Genomic DNA, 17183 nt, shown 5'->3' on the forward strand with positions numbered 1-17183 from the left:
GATGTCACTCTGCTGGAAACATCAGACTCGTTCAACTAGAAAACAACTGCTGGTTTTGAGAATCTGAAGAGAGAATAAAATGTTCAGAAAATAGATAAAATGTTCAACTGTGTCTGCTGCCGCCACATAGGGAACAAACACACACACATTTATAGTTCCATAAAACTAACCTTTGACACAAACTATTACTGTTTCCACACAGTAATAATGATGATAATTCAGAAATGTTCTGAGCTGAAATCATGAATCGTTATCTGACCAATCCAGACGTGTTTCAAAGGTACCAACCCTCAAGATCTTTCAGAAATCAGTCAAATTTGTCAAATCCGGGTGTTTCCTATAAAAAAGCTATGACTTACCTGAGATGACTGTCGCTTCTATCTTGGGTTGTTGAATTCACATCATGTACTTTTGGAAGTGTATATACTATTTTCAGCTTAGTTGATGTGGATACAAGTAAGGATTCTTGTCCAGACACTTTAGGATTAATGATGAGTTTCACTCATCAATCTGAGAATGTTGTCCATCTTATAGTTTTACACATTTTATTCTTTGAATTTACATTTCAGGACTGTGCACTCACCAGCGTGGATCCTCTTTGTTGCCAGTCACATCGGTGAAATTACTCACATCACACTGAAGGGAGACTCACCTGAGACAACCTTTTCTTTCAGAGTGGGCGGGGCCAGGGCCGTTTCTGTCTTTTTGGGGGCCTTATGCAATGTGCTATTCGGGGGCCACTATTTTGTCAAACTACGATGGATAGATTCCTAACTCTCTTAGGTGATCCACAAAGATGCGACATTTTATTACATTTTAAGAGGAAAGCAGGCAAGAGTCGTGAAAACCTCTCTCAAATTAAAATGAAACATCTTAAATTGACCCATCCAAGCAAGTTGAACTGATAGAAAATGATAATACAAGGTAAACAATGGGGATCCTCTATATGTCAATACGAAACTGATACAGTGTTCCTCAAAATGTTTTATTTTAAATTGTAAAACATATTTAAAATTAAACATCCTGGTCCTGTGGTGCTGAAGACGGCGGTGCTGCTTTCTGGTCCATGTCTCCAAAATATTTCAGTATTGCTCCTGTAAAGACAAAACTCCTCAGGTTAGCAAGCAAAATAGATCCTCAACAAATATTCATACTATATAATTGAGTTATGTTACACTAATGCAGAAAAAACATGCACCCAATTTCAGAGTTGTCACTGTTAAGCAGTTTTCGACACATTGTACTTGTTAGAGTTATAAAACAAAGATAAAGGACTGATGAGCACTTTGTGATACTGGAGGAATATTTTTGTGTATATTTCACAGGTATTACGAAGTGGACTACTTGTGCCTAACTGATGATTTGGTCTTAACCTATATTCTGTGGGCAGAACTAACGGTCATATATAGTTTACTTTAAATGTACTTTAATTTGACAAAGTAATACATCAGAAACATAACTAAACTGTAGGAATGTTGGCAAATTTGTTCAAATTATATTGTCACAATAAATATTCTAATAAATGTGGTAAAGAAAGACGTAACTAACTAACTCAGTAGAGTTAACAATAATCCACTCAGAGCAATAATCCACTGCCATACTGTTGCAACACAATAGTCCATAATAATCCACAATAGGCCGAATATGTATTATTGTTGTTTAGCACACTTCACATTAGAGACCTATAATCTAAGAACACAAAAATGGATAAATTAATCATAAAAATAATCCTAAAGTAATATTATGTGGCAAATGTTTAACATCAGAAGAGTTCTATGATGGACCAGCAGCTCCACTGGACGAGGATCCAGCAGTCATGACAGACTTCTGCCTAACAACACACCCTCCCTCACAAATGTAATGCCAACACACTGGACCTGCTATAATTCAGTAGGTGTCACTACAGTGAATCAGTCTGATGGCATTCACATGTGACATAGCCTATACATTTTATTTTAGCCCTTTCCTAAAGCAAACACTTGAGCTAGCTAAAGATTCGGCATCAGCTCCCCCTCTACCCCGCATCATGAAAAACAAACCTTACCTTTATCCTGTGAGTGTTCTTTTCTTCATCTACTTTCTTCTTTTTTCGGAACTGGGTGAATACTTTCGTTTTGACACCATGCCGTAAATGACCAGTACCATCGGCTCAGCGCAACTCGCCTAACTCGCCTTGCCTCTCCTCACTTAGTTGTACTGGTCATCATAGCAACAGGGCGCAGTAGACACCGGATCTGACCAATCAGCGGGCCAGGTGCCAGGTGCCAGGTACTTTTCACACCTTTTCCATCAGGTCACTCCTCAGACATTGAGACTGGACTTGCAACTTGAGGGGGCCCCCAAGTGGCGCGGGAGCCCTATGCACCCGCATATAGCAAGAAACGGATCTGGTGTGATGTGTAAATAAGCTTAAAAAGCTTAACACACTTCATGTGTTTGACAATTGAACACAATGTGTCTGTTATTTTACGTGGCGGGTGGTGGCGCCCTTTCTTCATGTTCGCGCCACAGAGACAAAGACAAAGGAAAGCAAGATGTAGACTGCATCTCCCGGTGTGCTTGGTTTGCTCCCTGACCCTTCAGTAAGTATCCATTACTAGTTTATATAAATGTATCTCACCATACTGTAAAGTGTTAGGGTAAATTCCGCATGTATATAATCCACCAACTAAATCGTATTTCTAAGAAAATTTGTGATGAACATTGCGTTTTATTCAGCAGGGCTGCCTATCTTACTGCCTAGCTAACGTTAACGTTAACCTAACGATAGCTACCTTCCATTGTGATTTTGAAGTTTATTTCTGGTTTATTTATTTCTACCTAACTATTAAAATTACTAAACATAAATTTTAGTTAGGACAGTAGAGTAAACAGTCGCTCATTTCAGTGAAGTCGCCATGAAAGGTGAACAAATAACGTTAGCTAACTGGGTTTGAGGTCAACACAACAGCAATTCATCAACATTAACGCCGCCATTTTATAGCAGGTGAACCGCGGAGTTTGGGTTTGAAAGGCAGAGACCGTGAGAAGATGCAAGTTGCTAAACTCATTCTGTAAGCCATATTACATTTTGAATGGACATTTTTCTTATAACCATGACCACATAACTACCAACATTTGTGACTAGAGCCGTTTGCCCGTTGTGTTTTTACGTTACACTGACACAGTCATGGTTGCTGTGTGTTAACCATAAGGTTAGACTGAAAAAAAAAAAAAAAAACGGGCTAACGTGTGGTTACCACCTGTTTCGGATGGTTTAGGCAGTCGTGAGACAGGTTAGTTTTACCCTACTGATGATGTGTTGTTTCAATAGTATCACTCCATTGAGCTTGCAAGAACAGGTCAGTGTGTTTTTAACGGTGCTTTTATTGGTTTTCCGCCTCCGGTAGTTTTTGATTGTCGCTCGTTGTCTTTTCCCCCGGTGTCAGGGGTCGGGTGTCGGCATCCCTGTAGCTCCACATTGTTGTGTTTTAAAGCCCCTGTACAGACTTTTCATTTAGTGTTGATTTTGGCGGCCCCGCTGGACGAAAGCGGTAGTGTTTTGCCGGAATGAAGACTGCATTTCCCATGAGCTCTAGCGCCCACTGTCGTGAAGACGTTTGTCTGGCCGGCGCGTGTAGATTTGTTTTGGAAACGTCGGAAAGACGACGGGACTTGCTTTGAAAACTTTTTTTTTATTATTATTATTTTTTAGCAGCTATCTGCAGCGTGCATATTGACGAGGTAATGTGTCTATTTGTATTTCTACTTAATATAATATGCCGCCGGTGAAACAAAGTAATGCTGCTGTTGCACTGCAATTTCCCAGCTATATATATTACCCACGGTGCTACAGAGCTAGCGTTACAGCAAAGTCACAGTGATTGTGATGGATGTTTTGTTCTAAGTAAGAAACTGAATCATTTATAATGACAGAGGATATTACCGATGCATCGTTGCAGGTCGGCTGCTGATCACACAGCTGAAATGGATGCGTGATCTAAGACGTTTGTTGTCGTTTTCACGAGTGTAGTATCTAGAGTTAATCTAGTGGTAACGTTAGCCAGCTTTGTTGTAACAACATAAATTCATGTATTGCTGTAAACTACGTCCCGCATTACATTTCATAAATGAAATAAAATGTACAAACCTGTCTAGGAGGAATCGGGCAAATTCTGGATCCGACCCTCCCTTCAAGCCCCGCAACTCTCTCCATCTCTGGAAGGAATCGCCAATGTTTATCCGTGTTTTAGCCCTAGCTCGATCGGATTCCCTCTTGGCCTTTCGTTGGTCTTCGGTTCGAATTCTTTTTCTTTTCTTTGTCTCATTATCAGCCATGACAAAAGTTTTAGCTCGGTTAGCACTGGCTAGTGTAGCAACAAAACAGCTATGCCGTATCACTTTGGCCATATCCTGAATGTCGTCAGTTCCGGTGTGACTGCCGTAAATCGTTTCGTCAGTGGTCCGACCCGACCAATGCCTTTCAGAGGTATAGAATTAGACTACTTAGAAAAAGCGTATCTTCACGCTGATGGGCTCATTTGCTGTTGTAGGTAACAGAGACACATCAGCAGAAACCAGAGACTTTTCTATATCCAGTTAAAAACTCCGTACAGGGGCTTTAACCTAGGTTTAAAACCCAAACCATGACCGTTTTTGAATTATGAACAAGTTACTGTTAGAGTGCTATTAAAACACTTGACTATAATCACTGCTCTCATTCCCACATCTGGGAAAGAGAGGACAGGAGACGTGGTGTTTGTGACATTGTTGTCATCATGGTAGACTGTTTATTTGTGGGTGTCGTGTGTGCTTATGGTTGCTGTAAGTTTGTGTCCTAATGACGAGCACTGCAGAAAAATACTCAAGTAATATACAAGTAGCTCTGGCACTGTGCAGGCAGAAACAAAGCGGTCACACGGAACTACAGGGAAACACTTTATTAATCTTTCAGAATGACAAAGAAACCAAAGATCACATACAGAACAATTTATGATTTATCTGAATTGTTTTAAGGTGATGTAATCAGAGAATCAAAGAATGCATTTTTATTTAACATGTAAGAAAACAAAGAAAGATATAAATATTTGGTCTATAATGTAATTATGTATGGTTATTATCTGATGAGCAGTTTAGAGAGGTGGTTTAATATTTCATATTTTCTGTGATATTTAAAACAGTGAGTGACATTTAATGTTTTAATATATTATATTATATTATATATTTCTCATATTGGAAAGTAAAACATCTTATCTATCACACAAAAAATGTGGTTAAATATAAAAAACAAACAGTAGAAATTGTTTTTTTTGTCCCAATAAAACAGTACAGAAAGAAACAACATGTCATATTGTTTTAAAGACTGATGATGTGTCGGCTGCAGCTCATTGTGCCGACCCTTTCTTTACAATAATCAACCTAACAGAGGTTAGTGCATACACAATAAAATGCTGACTTTGTACACAATGTAAATAAAACAAACTGAAACAAAGAATATCCTGAATGTTACACATTTAAAAAGTATTTCCAGTAATACGCACCAGAGGTTTTAAACAAATAATAGTAGATGTTTTGAGTTAATCAGCTATTAAAAGCCGCCTCGTTTATCACGAGACAAAACATCATCAGCATTTTGTGATTTAAAGAGTTTCACTCACCATAAAAAAAAAGAGACAACCAACTGACGGATGCTTTCACAAATGTTACTGCATTCTGTATTAACATCCTGTTGGACAACATTATGACTTCATAAAATATTTCTAGTGTTGCACGGTAAACTGATACTAGAAAGTAGGCCTGGGTGATATGGCCTAAAAATTGAATCTCCAATTTTTTCACACCAAACTCGATTTACGATTTTAATTGATTTTTTTTCTTCTCAAGAACAAACTTCAAATAACAAAGAAATTATTAAAAGCATTGCTTTTATTTTAATACTATGATTTACAACAAATTTGCCCTGCCATTGTAAACAGTGCAGCTTCAAACTCACTTGAAAAAAATATATAAAAGTGCATTATTTTGAAAAGAATGTGTCCCTTTTTGATAAAATGCTTTTGTCAACATACATTTAACATGTCAGATTGCTTGCTATTATAAAAGCAGTTCAGTTTCCATATTTGTATTCATAAAGTGTTAACATTACTTTCATTAAATATTTTATTTTGCAAAAGGTGCCTTTGTTTACAAAAAAGTATTTTATATCCCTGAAGATATGTAAACAAAATTAAACATCTGCATGCATTGCATAGTAAACATCACATGTTGGTAGATGTACAGGACATGAGGTGCGTGCTTGCTGTCTGTTCTACACATTTTTGGCAAGAAAGACGAGCCTGTCTGCTTCCTCTGGCTTGAGACATCATGCCCCGTTGTGGCTTCCTAACACAAACCTGGGGTCGAACATTTTCAGCATGTGGATGAACCTCCGGCTCCACTGTACATATGAGCAGCATGTCTTTGCTGTCCACCCGGACCCTTTCTGCTCATACGGGACACAATGATTAAATGATTCCGCTAATGTCGGCTGCTTTATAGCGTGTTTTTGGGCTGCAGCGGCCTTGTGCATCTCGTAGTGAACAACAACACTGTGATACATGCGTCTGTTTGAGATGCTGAAATAAATGGGTCGGTCCGCCCCCTTTAGGGGCCGTCCAGACAGGCGAAAACTATCTTTTTTTTCTCCGTCTTCCTCGCCATCGTTTCAAGAATATTTGCGTGCACATTGCACATTTTTGTCAATAATTTACAATATATATTTTAATTTATATGATAAGAAAATGGTCTGATTAGAGCACAGACCTCCACCAGGTCTGGGTCATCTGTGTTGTACTTTAGTGCACTAATGTAGTTTGCAGGCTAATAATCCAGGGTTTGAACTTCATCAACATGAAATGCAAATTGCAAATGTCCCCTTTGTTGGATGAATAAAGTATTATCTTATTTTATGAATTGCCAGACTTACAGTTAATGTCATTTATGTTCATTATTTTTATGCTGAATAAAACTGTAGTTAATGTGCTGTTAATTTTTTTCTACTACAAGCACTGAGCTTTTATTGTAAAAGCAGGTTATTTAATCTCTGAGAGCAAACAAGACAAATGAAGAAAACAAGAGGACACTTGTCTTCTTGGATACAGACGCTATAAAGCTCAGCAGCTTTTACACAAATATATAATTTATTTTGACTTTTTAAGTTAAAGTGTTTTAATTAATAAAAAGAATAAATCATTTTAAGTTCCACATTCTGTCATCTAATGTTTTTATTCCATTATTTTGATGATGTTTTAGTTTTCCCCCGTGGTATCGTTTCAGTATCGGTGTTGAGATATTTTAGGCAGGTATCATATCGAAGTCATAATTTTGGTATCGTGACAACACTATATATTTCTAAACACACAAGTTGATAAAGTAAAAATCAACAAAAGGTTCTGATAAATACTGAGCAGAACTTTATCTTCTCCATATTAGAACACCTTAGAGTTTTATTGTCTCTTAAACCATGTTGACTTACTGCTTCTTTTAAGTGTTTAAAGTCACTTTAGATCAGGTGACTGTGGTTGTTAGCGTCACATCACAGAGATTTGTTCTATTGCATGCGATGCTGATTTGGATGCCAGCCAATGAGAAGTGTTCCTTGTGTCAGTGATACAGATGTCTGCACATGTCTGCAAAATATTAAAGTTAAGTCTTTTCAGCTGGAACTTCTCTGTCACTGAAAAATGTTAAAGAGCACAAGTATTTTAAACGTTTCCATCGTGATGTGTTGACCCCTTCCAAACTTTTTGGTAGAAGTTCCATGATTTCTGTTTCATGTTGTTGCCGCAGATTTTTCTTTTCCTCCTCTGTTTTCATTTCCTTCATTTGTTTTTCATGCTCTGCCAGCTTGTCGTTTATTTTTGACAGACTTTTAAAATCTAAAGTCACAAGTTTCACCAATTCATAAATTTCACCAAGATGTTTTTTCTTCATTTCTTCTTCGTTTTTCTTTATGTCTTCTTCTTTTTTCTTGAGCAGTTCTTCATTATTGGCATTAAGTGCCTTTAAGATGTCATATTTCTCATTTTTTTCAGTAATTTGTTTCTCATGTTCTTTCTTCTGATCTGCAAACTTCTTGTTGTATTCTTCTTTGAACTCATTGAACTCTTCAGCTTTCTTTCTGGCTTCTTCTTCATGCGTCTTCTGTAGATTCTCAATTTTCTGCTTATAGTTCTCCTCCATGATTTTTCTCTCTTTCTCCTCTTGTTCTCTTCTCATTCGATCTTCTTCTTTTCTTTTCTTTTCATCATTTTCTCTTTCTTGTTTGTATTCTTCTTGCAGTTTTCTGATTTTCGTTTCTTCCTCCTGTCGTCTCTGTTCATCTTCTTGACGTCGGTTTGCCCACCATTCCTCTTGTTTTTTATCCTCTTTTTCTCGTTCTCTCCTCATCTCTTCTCTGCTCTCCTCCAACTTCTTTTGGATGTTTTCCTTTGATTCTGACTCTGATCTTATTTTTTCCTCCAGAGCATCAACTCTTTGTTTCCACTCCTCTTTCTGGAGTATTTCCTCTTGTTTTCTCTTCCTGTCTTCTTCTTCTCTCATCTCCTGTTCTTTCTTTCTCTTCTCACGTTCTCTGTTGATGTTTTCTTCCTTTTCTTTAAGTTGTTCTTCTCTCAGTTTTTGCTCCTTTTCTATTTCGGCTCTCTGTTCTTCCATTTTCCTTTTCATTTCTTCCATTTCTTCCTCATGTTTTCTTTTAAGCTCCTCCTTCTCTCTCCTCATCTCTTCTTCCTTCTCCTTCAGGATCTTCTCCATTTCTTTCTGTATCGCTGCCTCGGCCTCTTGCAGCATCTCGTTAGTGTAGCAGCTGCCTCCATTTGTCTTCACCATGGTGTCGATCTTGGTGATCAGCTCACTGACCTGATTGTTGTTTTGTTTATCATGGTTATTAAACACGTGGTATCTTCCTCCACAGTCAGCGATCAGCTTCTTAAAGGCATCATCACATTTCTCTTCGATGTATTCTTCAATAGACAGCTTCTTCTGTTCCAGTGCATCTCCTCCAGTTAACAAAATGATGGTGAAGTTTTCAGCATTCTTGCCGAAGCCTTTCTTGATAAGTTTTAATGTCTCCTTCTCTTCTTGTGTAAATCTGCCAATTTCCATCACCAGCAGGAAGACATGTGGTCCTGGAGCCAGAAGACTGATGCATTTCACTGTTTCCTCATTAACCTCTTCATGAGACAGATTTGTGTCAAACAGACCAGGAGTGTCGACCACGACGACTGGACTACCGTCAACTACAGTCTGTTCTTTCTGACAACGTCTGGTGACTGATATTTGGCTAAAATCAGCTTTAAACTCGTCTCTTCCTAGAATGGTGTTTCCTGTAGAGCTCTTCCCACAGCCAGTCTTCCCTATCAGCACAATCCTGAGACACTCTGGACTCTGTTCTTCATCAGCACCTGTGAAATATGAAGACATGGAGTTACATAAATATTCTCAGTTAGAGTATAGACTGTTTAATGTCCAGTGAATGATTTAGCATAGGAAAATATTATAAAAAAAAAAATGCATTACTATTCATGAGGGATGTAATGATACCAAAAACTCTGGGTATGACAGATTTCCTTTTAATAAAAAGAAGAAAACAGACATCAGCAGAGCGTCTGTGTGAGTCAACAGTACCATTGAGATGAAACCAACAAAGCCAACCAGAAGCAGACTAAAGCGGGTTTTATGAGAACGAGCAGTATAACAGAACAATATAATGAGAAGATGAGAATAGAACGCATTCATACCTATTTCCCTTCTGAGATCCATGAAATTTATGTTAAAAAAACACGATAGGATGGTAGATATTGTGAAATTTGGTATAATTACATCCCTTACTTACAGCTGGTAGTGCTGTCTGTTCTCAGGTCCTTCAGTTCAGCCTGTAGTTTGGTGATGTTCTCCTCTTGTTCTCTGAGCTTTTCTATTTGAGCATGTGCAAATGTTTCTGTTGTGTAGCTACACAGTTTGTCTTTGTAGGGTTTCAGTCTCATTTTATCCACCGTGTCCAACAGCTCTGGGATCTGCTGCTTGTCCTTGATGTTGAGAACAACATATCTTCCTCCACAGCTCTGAAGGAGATCCTGGATGTCTCTATCCTTCTTTACAAAGTCAACAACAGCTGGAGCTGTAGGATCTGACTCCACAGTGAACAGAATCATGGTGAAGTCATTGACTCGAGAGCTGAATGTGTTCTGGATGGTCTTTAACTCTCCCTTATCTTCATCAGTGAGGGGACCCACAGGTAGGACCAGGATGAAGGCGTGGACGCCCTCAGGATCACAGAGGGAGACACACCTGAGTGATTCCTCCATCACCTCCTCTTGAGGTTCTCCACACAAGGCAAGCAGCTCCACCAGGGAAACCCAACGTCCACACACCTTTCCCTGACTCTGAACACACTCTGATGAGTTGGAGACTGAAAGAAACTCTGTCTGACCTAAAATGGCCTCAGCTGCTGAAGTCTTCCCTGCTCCTCTCCTCCCACACAGAACCAGGTTTAAAGCTGCTCTGATGTCGTCAGACTTTGGTCTGATGGTCTCTTTACTGACGGTGAGGAAGGCTTCTCTGTTTTCATGGACAATCTTCTCAATAATCTGCATTAATGACGTTTGATCTTTTTCAGACATGCTGTAGGATCTTCCTCCGCAGTCTTTAACGAGCTGTGTCACAAACTGATTTGTTTTAGTCTCCTTGCATGTCACAATGACCACTGAGTGTTTTAAAGTATCTTGACCAAACAAACTCAGGATGCTCATCAGATTTTCTCTTTTCTTCCCTGTGAAATCAGAAGGATTCACCAACAGCAGGAGAACATTTGGTCCAGGAAGACAAAGACTGATGCACCTCTTCATCTCTTCTCTGACAGCTTCCACAGACAGACTGAAGATGTCTGGAGTTCTAACTACAGTTAGAGGATTTCCTTTCCACTCTCCACATGTGGCCACACACGTCTTGTTTTTTTGGTAATAAAAAGCTTGGTCCCCGATGATGAGGTTACCAAGTTTTGTCTGATCGTCCTCACTTTTTCCCAGCAGCGAAATCCTGAATCCAGATGCTGTAATACAACAGAGAGAGAAGATAAAATGACTCAAACATAACATTTTACATACGGAGATCGCTTAAAGTCATCTGCTTGGCAAATGTTCAGGTTCAATTCATTGTGTCAAAATTCTGTTATTCACAACCAAACTATGTTCATATACTGTTTAACATAACCAATTTTAGAGAAAATTAGATGGCAATTGAAATTATTCTTTGGCAGCGTTCAGAGCCATTATATGAAATACTCAATTTCTACATATGGATATATTTTTTTTTTTTTACAAATGCAAAGTAGCCAAATGAATGTAACAGATACCCAGCTAAGACTAGAGACTAGATACTAAATACTTATGTGAAATGATTTCAGATTCTTTTTTCTAACTGTATTGCTTTGATGTGGTAAAAGAACTGTGAAACGTGTTTGGGTTGATGTTTGAGAAAATACATAACACTGGATGTACTGACTGTCAGTCGAAGGGTTTTTCCTTGAGACTTTATCAGCGATTCCTTTGAACACACTTCTCCCTGTAAAAAGATTATAATATAAAAAAAGTTAGAATATATATAAATACTTATCACCCACCTACAATGCTGTACTAAGTTCCCATCTCCAGACAGCTTAACAACCATTCACACCTGGGCTCACCTAACCTGAGCAACAAACATGAAGGCTTGTTTGGTTGACAACCCACACATGTCCTTAACAACTCTGTAAGGACACTCCCACACACTGTAAGGACACTCAGACACTCTGTCAGGACACTCCCACACAGAGTTTAAAGCCTGCTGCTCAACAGTTAGTTAGAACTGAAGAAGTCTCTTGGATGAGAGGAGAGACGTGTTATAGAAATTGTAACAAGTCCAGTTGACTACGATACAGCACTTAAACATTCACTTGCAGCTTAATTTTGTTATAATCAAAGATGATTTGTGTGAACTGAGTTGTCATTGTCAGAATTTTCTGCACTTACCAGCAGCTTTAAAAGAGTCTATGACAGTTTTCTGAGTTTGCTTTTGTTTGGTGCTTTGATCAGCAGGTGAAGAATATGTTTTGTCCTCAAACACATCACAGCTGACATGATCTCCACTGTGCTCCTCTACGATTTTATCCAAGTGTCTTAACAGCTCTGAGTGTTGAAGGTTTTTTTGCTTCAAGTTTCTGAATTTACACTTTTTCTTCATGTCTATCAGTGGTGGGCTCTCCAAGACCTTTTCCATCAGACCTGGACTCTCCTCTCTGGGTGTTGATATGAGAACCAGTGAATGATCAAATGATTGATCACTGAAGTGTTCAAGGATTGTTTGCAGCCTTTGTTTCTGTTCCTCAGTGAAGTCTTCAGGCTGCAGAACCAGCAGGAACACATGAGGTCCAGGTTTAGAGTAACCCACACAGGTTTTTACATGTTCTGTCAATTCCTTGTCAGACATGTTGGGATGCAGCAGATTTGGGGTGTTGATCAGAGTTATGTGTTTCTCCTCTACCCATCCACTGACTCTCAGACAGCGGCCTGGTTCTTCCTCAGTGTTGAACACATTTGTTCCCAGTATGAAGTTCACCACTGAACTCCTCTGAGACCAGCTGTTCCCCAGCAGAACCACCCTCAGCTCAGACACTGGAGAGAAAACACTGACTTAGAAAAACCTCCTCAGTTTAAATTAAATTTGTAACTGCTGTGTCACAGCTTTTTAAGCAATGGTAGCTGGCCAATAGAAGACTTATATTCTATATGTAAACATACAAAAGAATAATTCTGACTCTGGTTTTACTCACTGTAAGGTGGCAACAAGCCATAGCTGCTTCTCCGCTTCAGTGGTGTCAGATAACCTGTCAATAAGGATACATAACATAGATTCATTCACACGTTATCTTTAATCAAATGGACCCTTCTGATTATATAGAAGTTGACTTGTTTTAGTCAAAACTAGTAAAAAAAACAAGTCTTCTGTCTTTTGTCCAGACACAGTTTGGAGACAGCACTGAGATACATGTGGAGAAACATGGAGAAGATAGACTGACGACATCACACATATCTGAGAAACATTTAAATATTTTATCCCAGGTAATAAATATTTTCACCCTTGACCGAGGATACCAGTACTTTGGTATTTATAAAGCTGAAAGATATAATCTTTTGCACAATTTCAGGTAAAGTGAACAAATTTTGAGTCATGTATGCACATCAAGTAGACTATGATTGATAATGAGGATGATGGATACTTAATTTTCCAAAGTTTAATATGAATTTGTCCTTAGATTTAAGCAAAGGTAAATTTAGAGTATAAAGTTGTTTCATCAAAACAGATCAAAACAAAATCAACTGATGCTAAATAATAAGTGTGTGAAAAAATGGTAATAGAGATTATGCTGGAAAACACGTCAAATAAATCTGAGGTACTGAGATACAAGGTTAACTCTGTTAGGTTGGCTTCCTTTGTGTGCTTAGATCAAATTCGCCTGAGCAGAAAATGAATGGAGCAGCACAGGCTGTGGATTTGATTCGATTCACTGCCTGTTCATAGCAGGAGATGACTGAAGATGTCACAATAACAGACTTTCATGACACGATCAACGTGGCCAGACAAATTTATCACAATAATATAATCATGATATCTATAGAAATTTGGAAAATATGCTAACAATGAAATGTATCAATATGTTAACTGCGTGTTTTGACTCGTTTCTGGCAAACACTACACTCAAGATAGGAGTGCAGGCTGGAGAGAGAGTCTGTAACCATAAGTTACCAGATGAACTGAGAGACAAGGATATTTTCATATGAACATTATTAATACAATATCAATATTTCATTTTCTAAAACAAGATTATTATGAGTATTGTGACACAATTTTTAGTTTTAACGTAAACGCTGAGATATTTAACTACAGAGTAGTTCCTGTAATTCCTGTTTATGCACATGGTTGTGATAGTAAGACTACATAATACCATATATAACCCTAACACTTCTTACATAAGGGCCCTCTTGAAAAAAATCCTTTATTTGTCATGACATCATCAGTTCAAATTGATTCCTTTCTTTACCTGAAACCTGGCTCAGCGTGAAGGTGACTTAATTCCCCTTATTGAATCCACACACTCTTTCTTTTCTGATCTCTATCATTATTATCTTATGTGAGAATACACAAGACAGGTGAAGGGCAGTTTTTGTCCTCTGGGCTCTATTTCCCTCCCTCTCTTATCCCTGCACACTTTCTCACTCTTTGAACGGTGATAAAGCAAAATCACTTCATCATATTTATTGATGGCTATCAAAGGCAAACTCGTAAACAGCAACAACACTGCCTGTGTCACACACACACACACACACACACACACACACAGGCTTGCAGCAGTTTGAGTTTAAATGTTTAATCATTTACACTGCTTGTAGCAATACTTCTTATACAAGTGACACACTTGTTTCAAACTGCTTTTAATGACACTTGTTGGCCAATCATTCATCATCCACATTGCAGTAATGATTAATGGGAGATGCATGGGCCCATTTGAACGACCCTGTTTGAGACATTCCAAAAAAAATGCCAAGATTGCCTCAGAACTTTCAGGGCTTCTGTCTCTTATTATGCTTTAATTTTAATAGCTGGGGATTTTAATATTTAGGTTTGTTGTCCTTTAAGCCTCTCTCGATTGACTTCTGTTGACTCAGTTACTCTTTCATAATCAGTTCAAGCAGACCTGGAGTTGTGTCCGGACCTCAGGGGGCCACGAAAAAATCAGCATTGTTATTGTTATTATAGTCACTGTCATGTCTCGTCAGTTTAGGTAATTTTTTCATGCATCTTTAGTTAAGTCTCTCTGTTTCCTGTTTATTGTGTCTAGCTCTCCTCTCGTTTCAGACCCCTTCCTGCCACTGTGATAGTCCACCCTGCCCTGATGTGTTGCACCTCTGTCTTCATGCTCCCCAGTCTTATCATCAGTTTGTCTTTGTCTCTTTAGTAGCAAGCATGCATTCTGATATCTTTTCTTGTTTTTACTGTGGACTGTATCTGCAAGTACAATCCAAACACTCTGTCCTTGAGTTGTGCGCTTCAGGAGTTTTGTCGGTCATATATTTTTGTGGGGTTGTGATTTATTATCGTCCTTACTGTTCTTAGATAAATACAATCCTTTTTGAAATATACTCAACTGAAGACAGTACAAAGACTTGTGAAGTTGAACAGGTTCAATGGTAACAGAAGACAGTATCATGATTTATTGACTCTATTGGATATCACTACATGGGCTAAGGAACAGTTTGTAAAACTGTATGATTGCATTCTGTTTTTTTTTTTTGTGTGTGTGTTTTTTATGTTTAACACAGTGCCACAACTTTTTGGGAATCAGGGCCAGACAGTGTGAGCTTTGTCCAAGCAGTTCTTTTCATCTATCTTGCAGCTTTTTTGTATGGGATGTTATGTTTTTATTGTGGAGTGAAAGTCTGAAAGAATTGGCTCCATTTCTGAAGTGTGTACACCCTCTGCTGGTGATCTGCTAGACTCTCTTCTTTGGAGCTCTGGACACCAAATAACTTTTAGTGTAGTAACAAATAATAATAGAATAAACAGATCTCACCTGTGTCTGCAGTCGCCATGATGTCACTCTGCTGGAAACATCAGACTCGTTCAACTGGAAAACAACGGCTGGTTTTGAGAACCTGAAGAGAGAATAAAATGTTCAGAAAATACATCAAATGTTCAACTGTGTCTGCAGCTGCCACATAGGAAACATAAACGGACACACAGACATACTGAGTGTGTCTTATACTTATTTCTAAGAAACTACTACTTTAACACAACCTATTACTGTTTCCACACAGTAATAATGATAATATTTAGAATTGTTCTGAGCTGAAATCATGAATTATTATCTGACAAATCCAGACGTATTTCAAAGGTACCAACCCTTCAGATCCTTTAGAAACGAGTCAAATTTGTCAAATCTGGATGTTTCCTATAGAAAAGCTATCAGCAGATCCCCGTTTTAAAGCACTAAAATCAGAATAAGGGCGACAAAAGATTGATGAGATCTCCCCAAAAGAATAACAGCAGTACAGGCATGTTTTACAGTCATCACATCAGGTTGTGTAGAAACAAGATATTTTGGTATAAACAGTTACATTTCACACACCATCAGACTCATGAGCACTTCAATCGGACGTAGGATGGGTTAAAACTAACTCTGATAAAAGTATAGACTTTGATCGAGATCGTTATTTTATGACACTTTCATAGTGTATGTAGTTCAGATGTTATCAGAGTATCAAAGTTTTCCTATCAGGTTGTGAAATCCACGATTGTAATCTTGATTTTACAGCTCTTTCATAGCTGCTCTCATCACCATATAATCAAACGTCCTTGCTGAACTTTGGACTCAGTAGAAACTTTATAGCTTCGAGGGGTGATTTTCTTTCATAGAGATCTTGAATTTCAGAACATTATATTCAACGTAGTTTCCGTGTCATGACTTACCTGAGATGACTGTTGCTATTATCTTTGGTTGTCAATTTCCCATCATGGACTTTTGGAAGTGTGTATGCTATTTCCAGCTTGGTTGATGTGGATACAAGCAATGATTCTTATCCAGAAAATCACCAATCCTAAAACAAACACTTAATGATCAGTTTCACTCAGCAATCTGAGAATTTTGTCCATCTTATAGTTTTACGTTTGATTTTTTAAATGTATATTTCAGGTCTGTGTACTCACCAGCTGAGATCCTTTTTGTTGCCAGGCATATCGGTGAAATTTCAAATGTCACATTGAAGGGCGACTCACCTGAGACAACCTTTTCTTTTTAGAGTGGGCAGGGCCAGGGCCGTTAGACAGGTAATGTTTAACACCAGGAACTATGAATCCTGGTACATGTACAACTCAGCAATAAACATTCTTACAGTTTATTCCTTTTCCTTTATGTATGTTGAAAAACATCTATCACAGATCTTAGCCCTACACTTTCTGCTGATGGTATAAACATTTAAATCTGTGACTGTTGCAGGTTTGAATCCCTGACTGGATTGCACAGACCACAGGAGGGGTGTCATAGTCAAGATATGATGTTAGATTCTGCCACTGTGTCATCGGGCCTCGCCTGTTCATGACTGTGTGTTTCTGTTAAAATGGGTTAAATACAG

At 38.3% G+C, this 17183-nt stretch overlaps 1 protein-coding gene across 1 annotated transcript; it reads right to left on the reverse strand.

The window, feature by feature from the left end:
• Positions 1–7247: 7247 nt before the first annotated feature.
• LOC115587823 (uncharacterized) lies at positions 7248–16808 on the reverse strand. The gene is made up of 8 exons (XM_030427867.1): positions 16759–16808; positions 16522–16649; positions 15626–15707; positions 12827–12880; positions 12027–12668; positions 11521–11580; positions 9854–11068; positions 7248–9422 (listed from the first exon to the last, which is right to left on the reverse strand). The coding sequence occupies exons 3-8, from the start codon at positions 15642–15644 to the stop codon at positions 7663–7665; spliced, it is 3750 nt and encodes a 1249-aa protein (XP_030283727.1). The 5' UTR covers positions 15645–15707; positions 16522–16649; positions 16759–16808; the 3' UTR covers positions 7248–7662.
• Positions 16809–17183: the final 375 nt, after the last annotated feature.

This window comes from Sparus aurata, chromosome 9, assembly GCF_900880675.1.
Source record: "Sparus aurata chromosome 9, fSpaAur1.1, whole genome shotgun sequence".
NCBI classification, from domain to species: Eukaryota; Metazoa; Chordata; class Actinopteri; order Spariformes; family Sparidae; genus Sparus; species Sparus aurata.

Bases quoted from the DNA above. Each gene is read 5' to 3' on its own strand.
- LOC115587823 (XM_030427867.1), bottom strand. The intron at 12,669-12,826 runs GTGAGTAAAACC...TTTTCTCTCCAG, and splicing joins TGGCTTGTTGCCACCTTACA to TGTCTGAGCTGAGGGTGGTT. The intron at 11,581-12,026 runs GTAAGTGCAGAA...ATCTTTTTACAG, and splicing joins AGACTCTTTTAAAGCTGCTG to GGAGAAGTGTGTTCAAAGGA.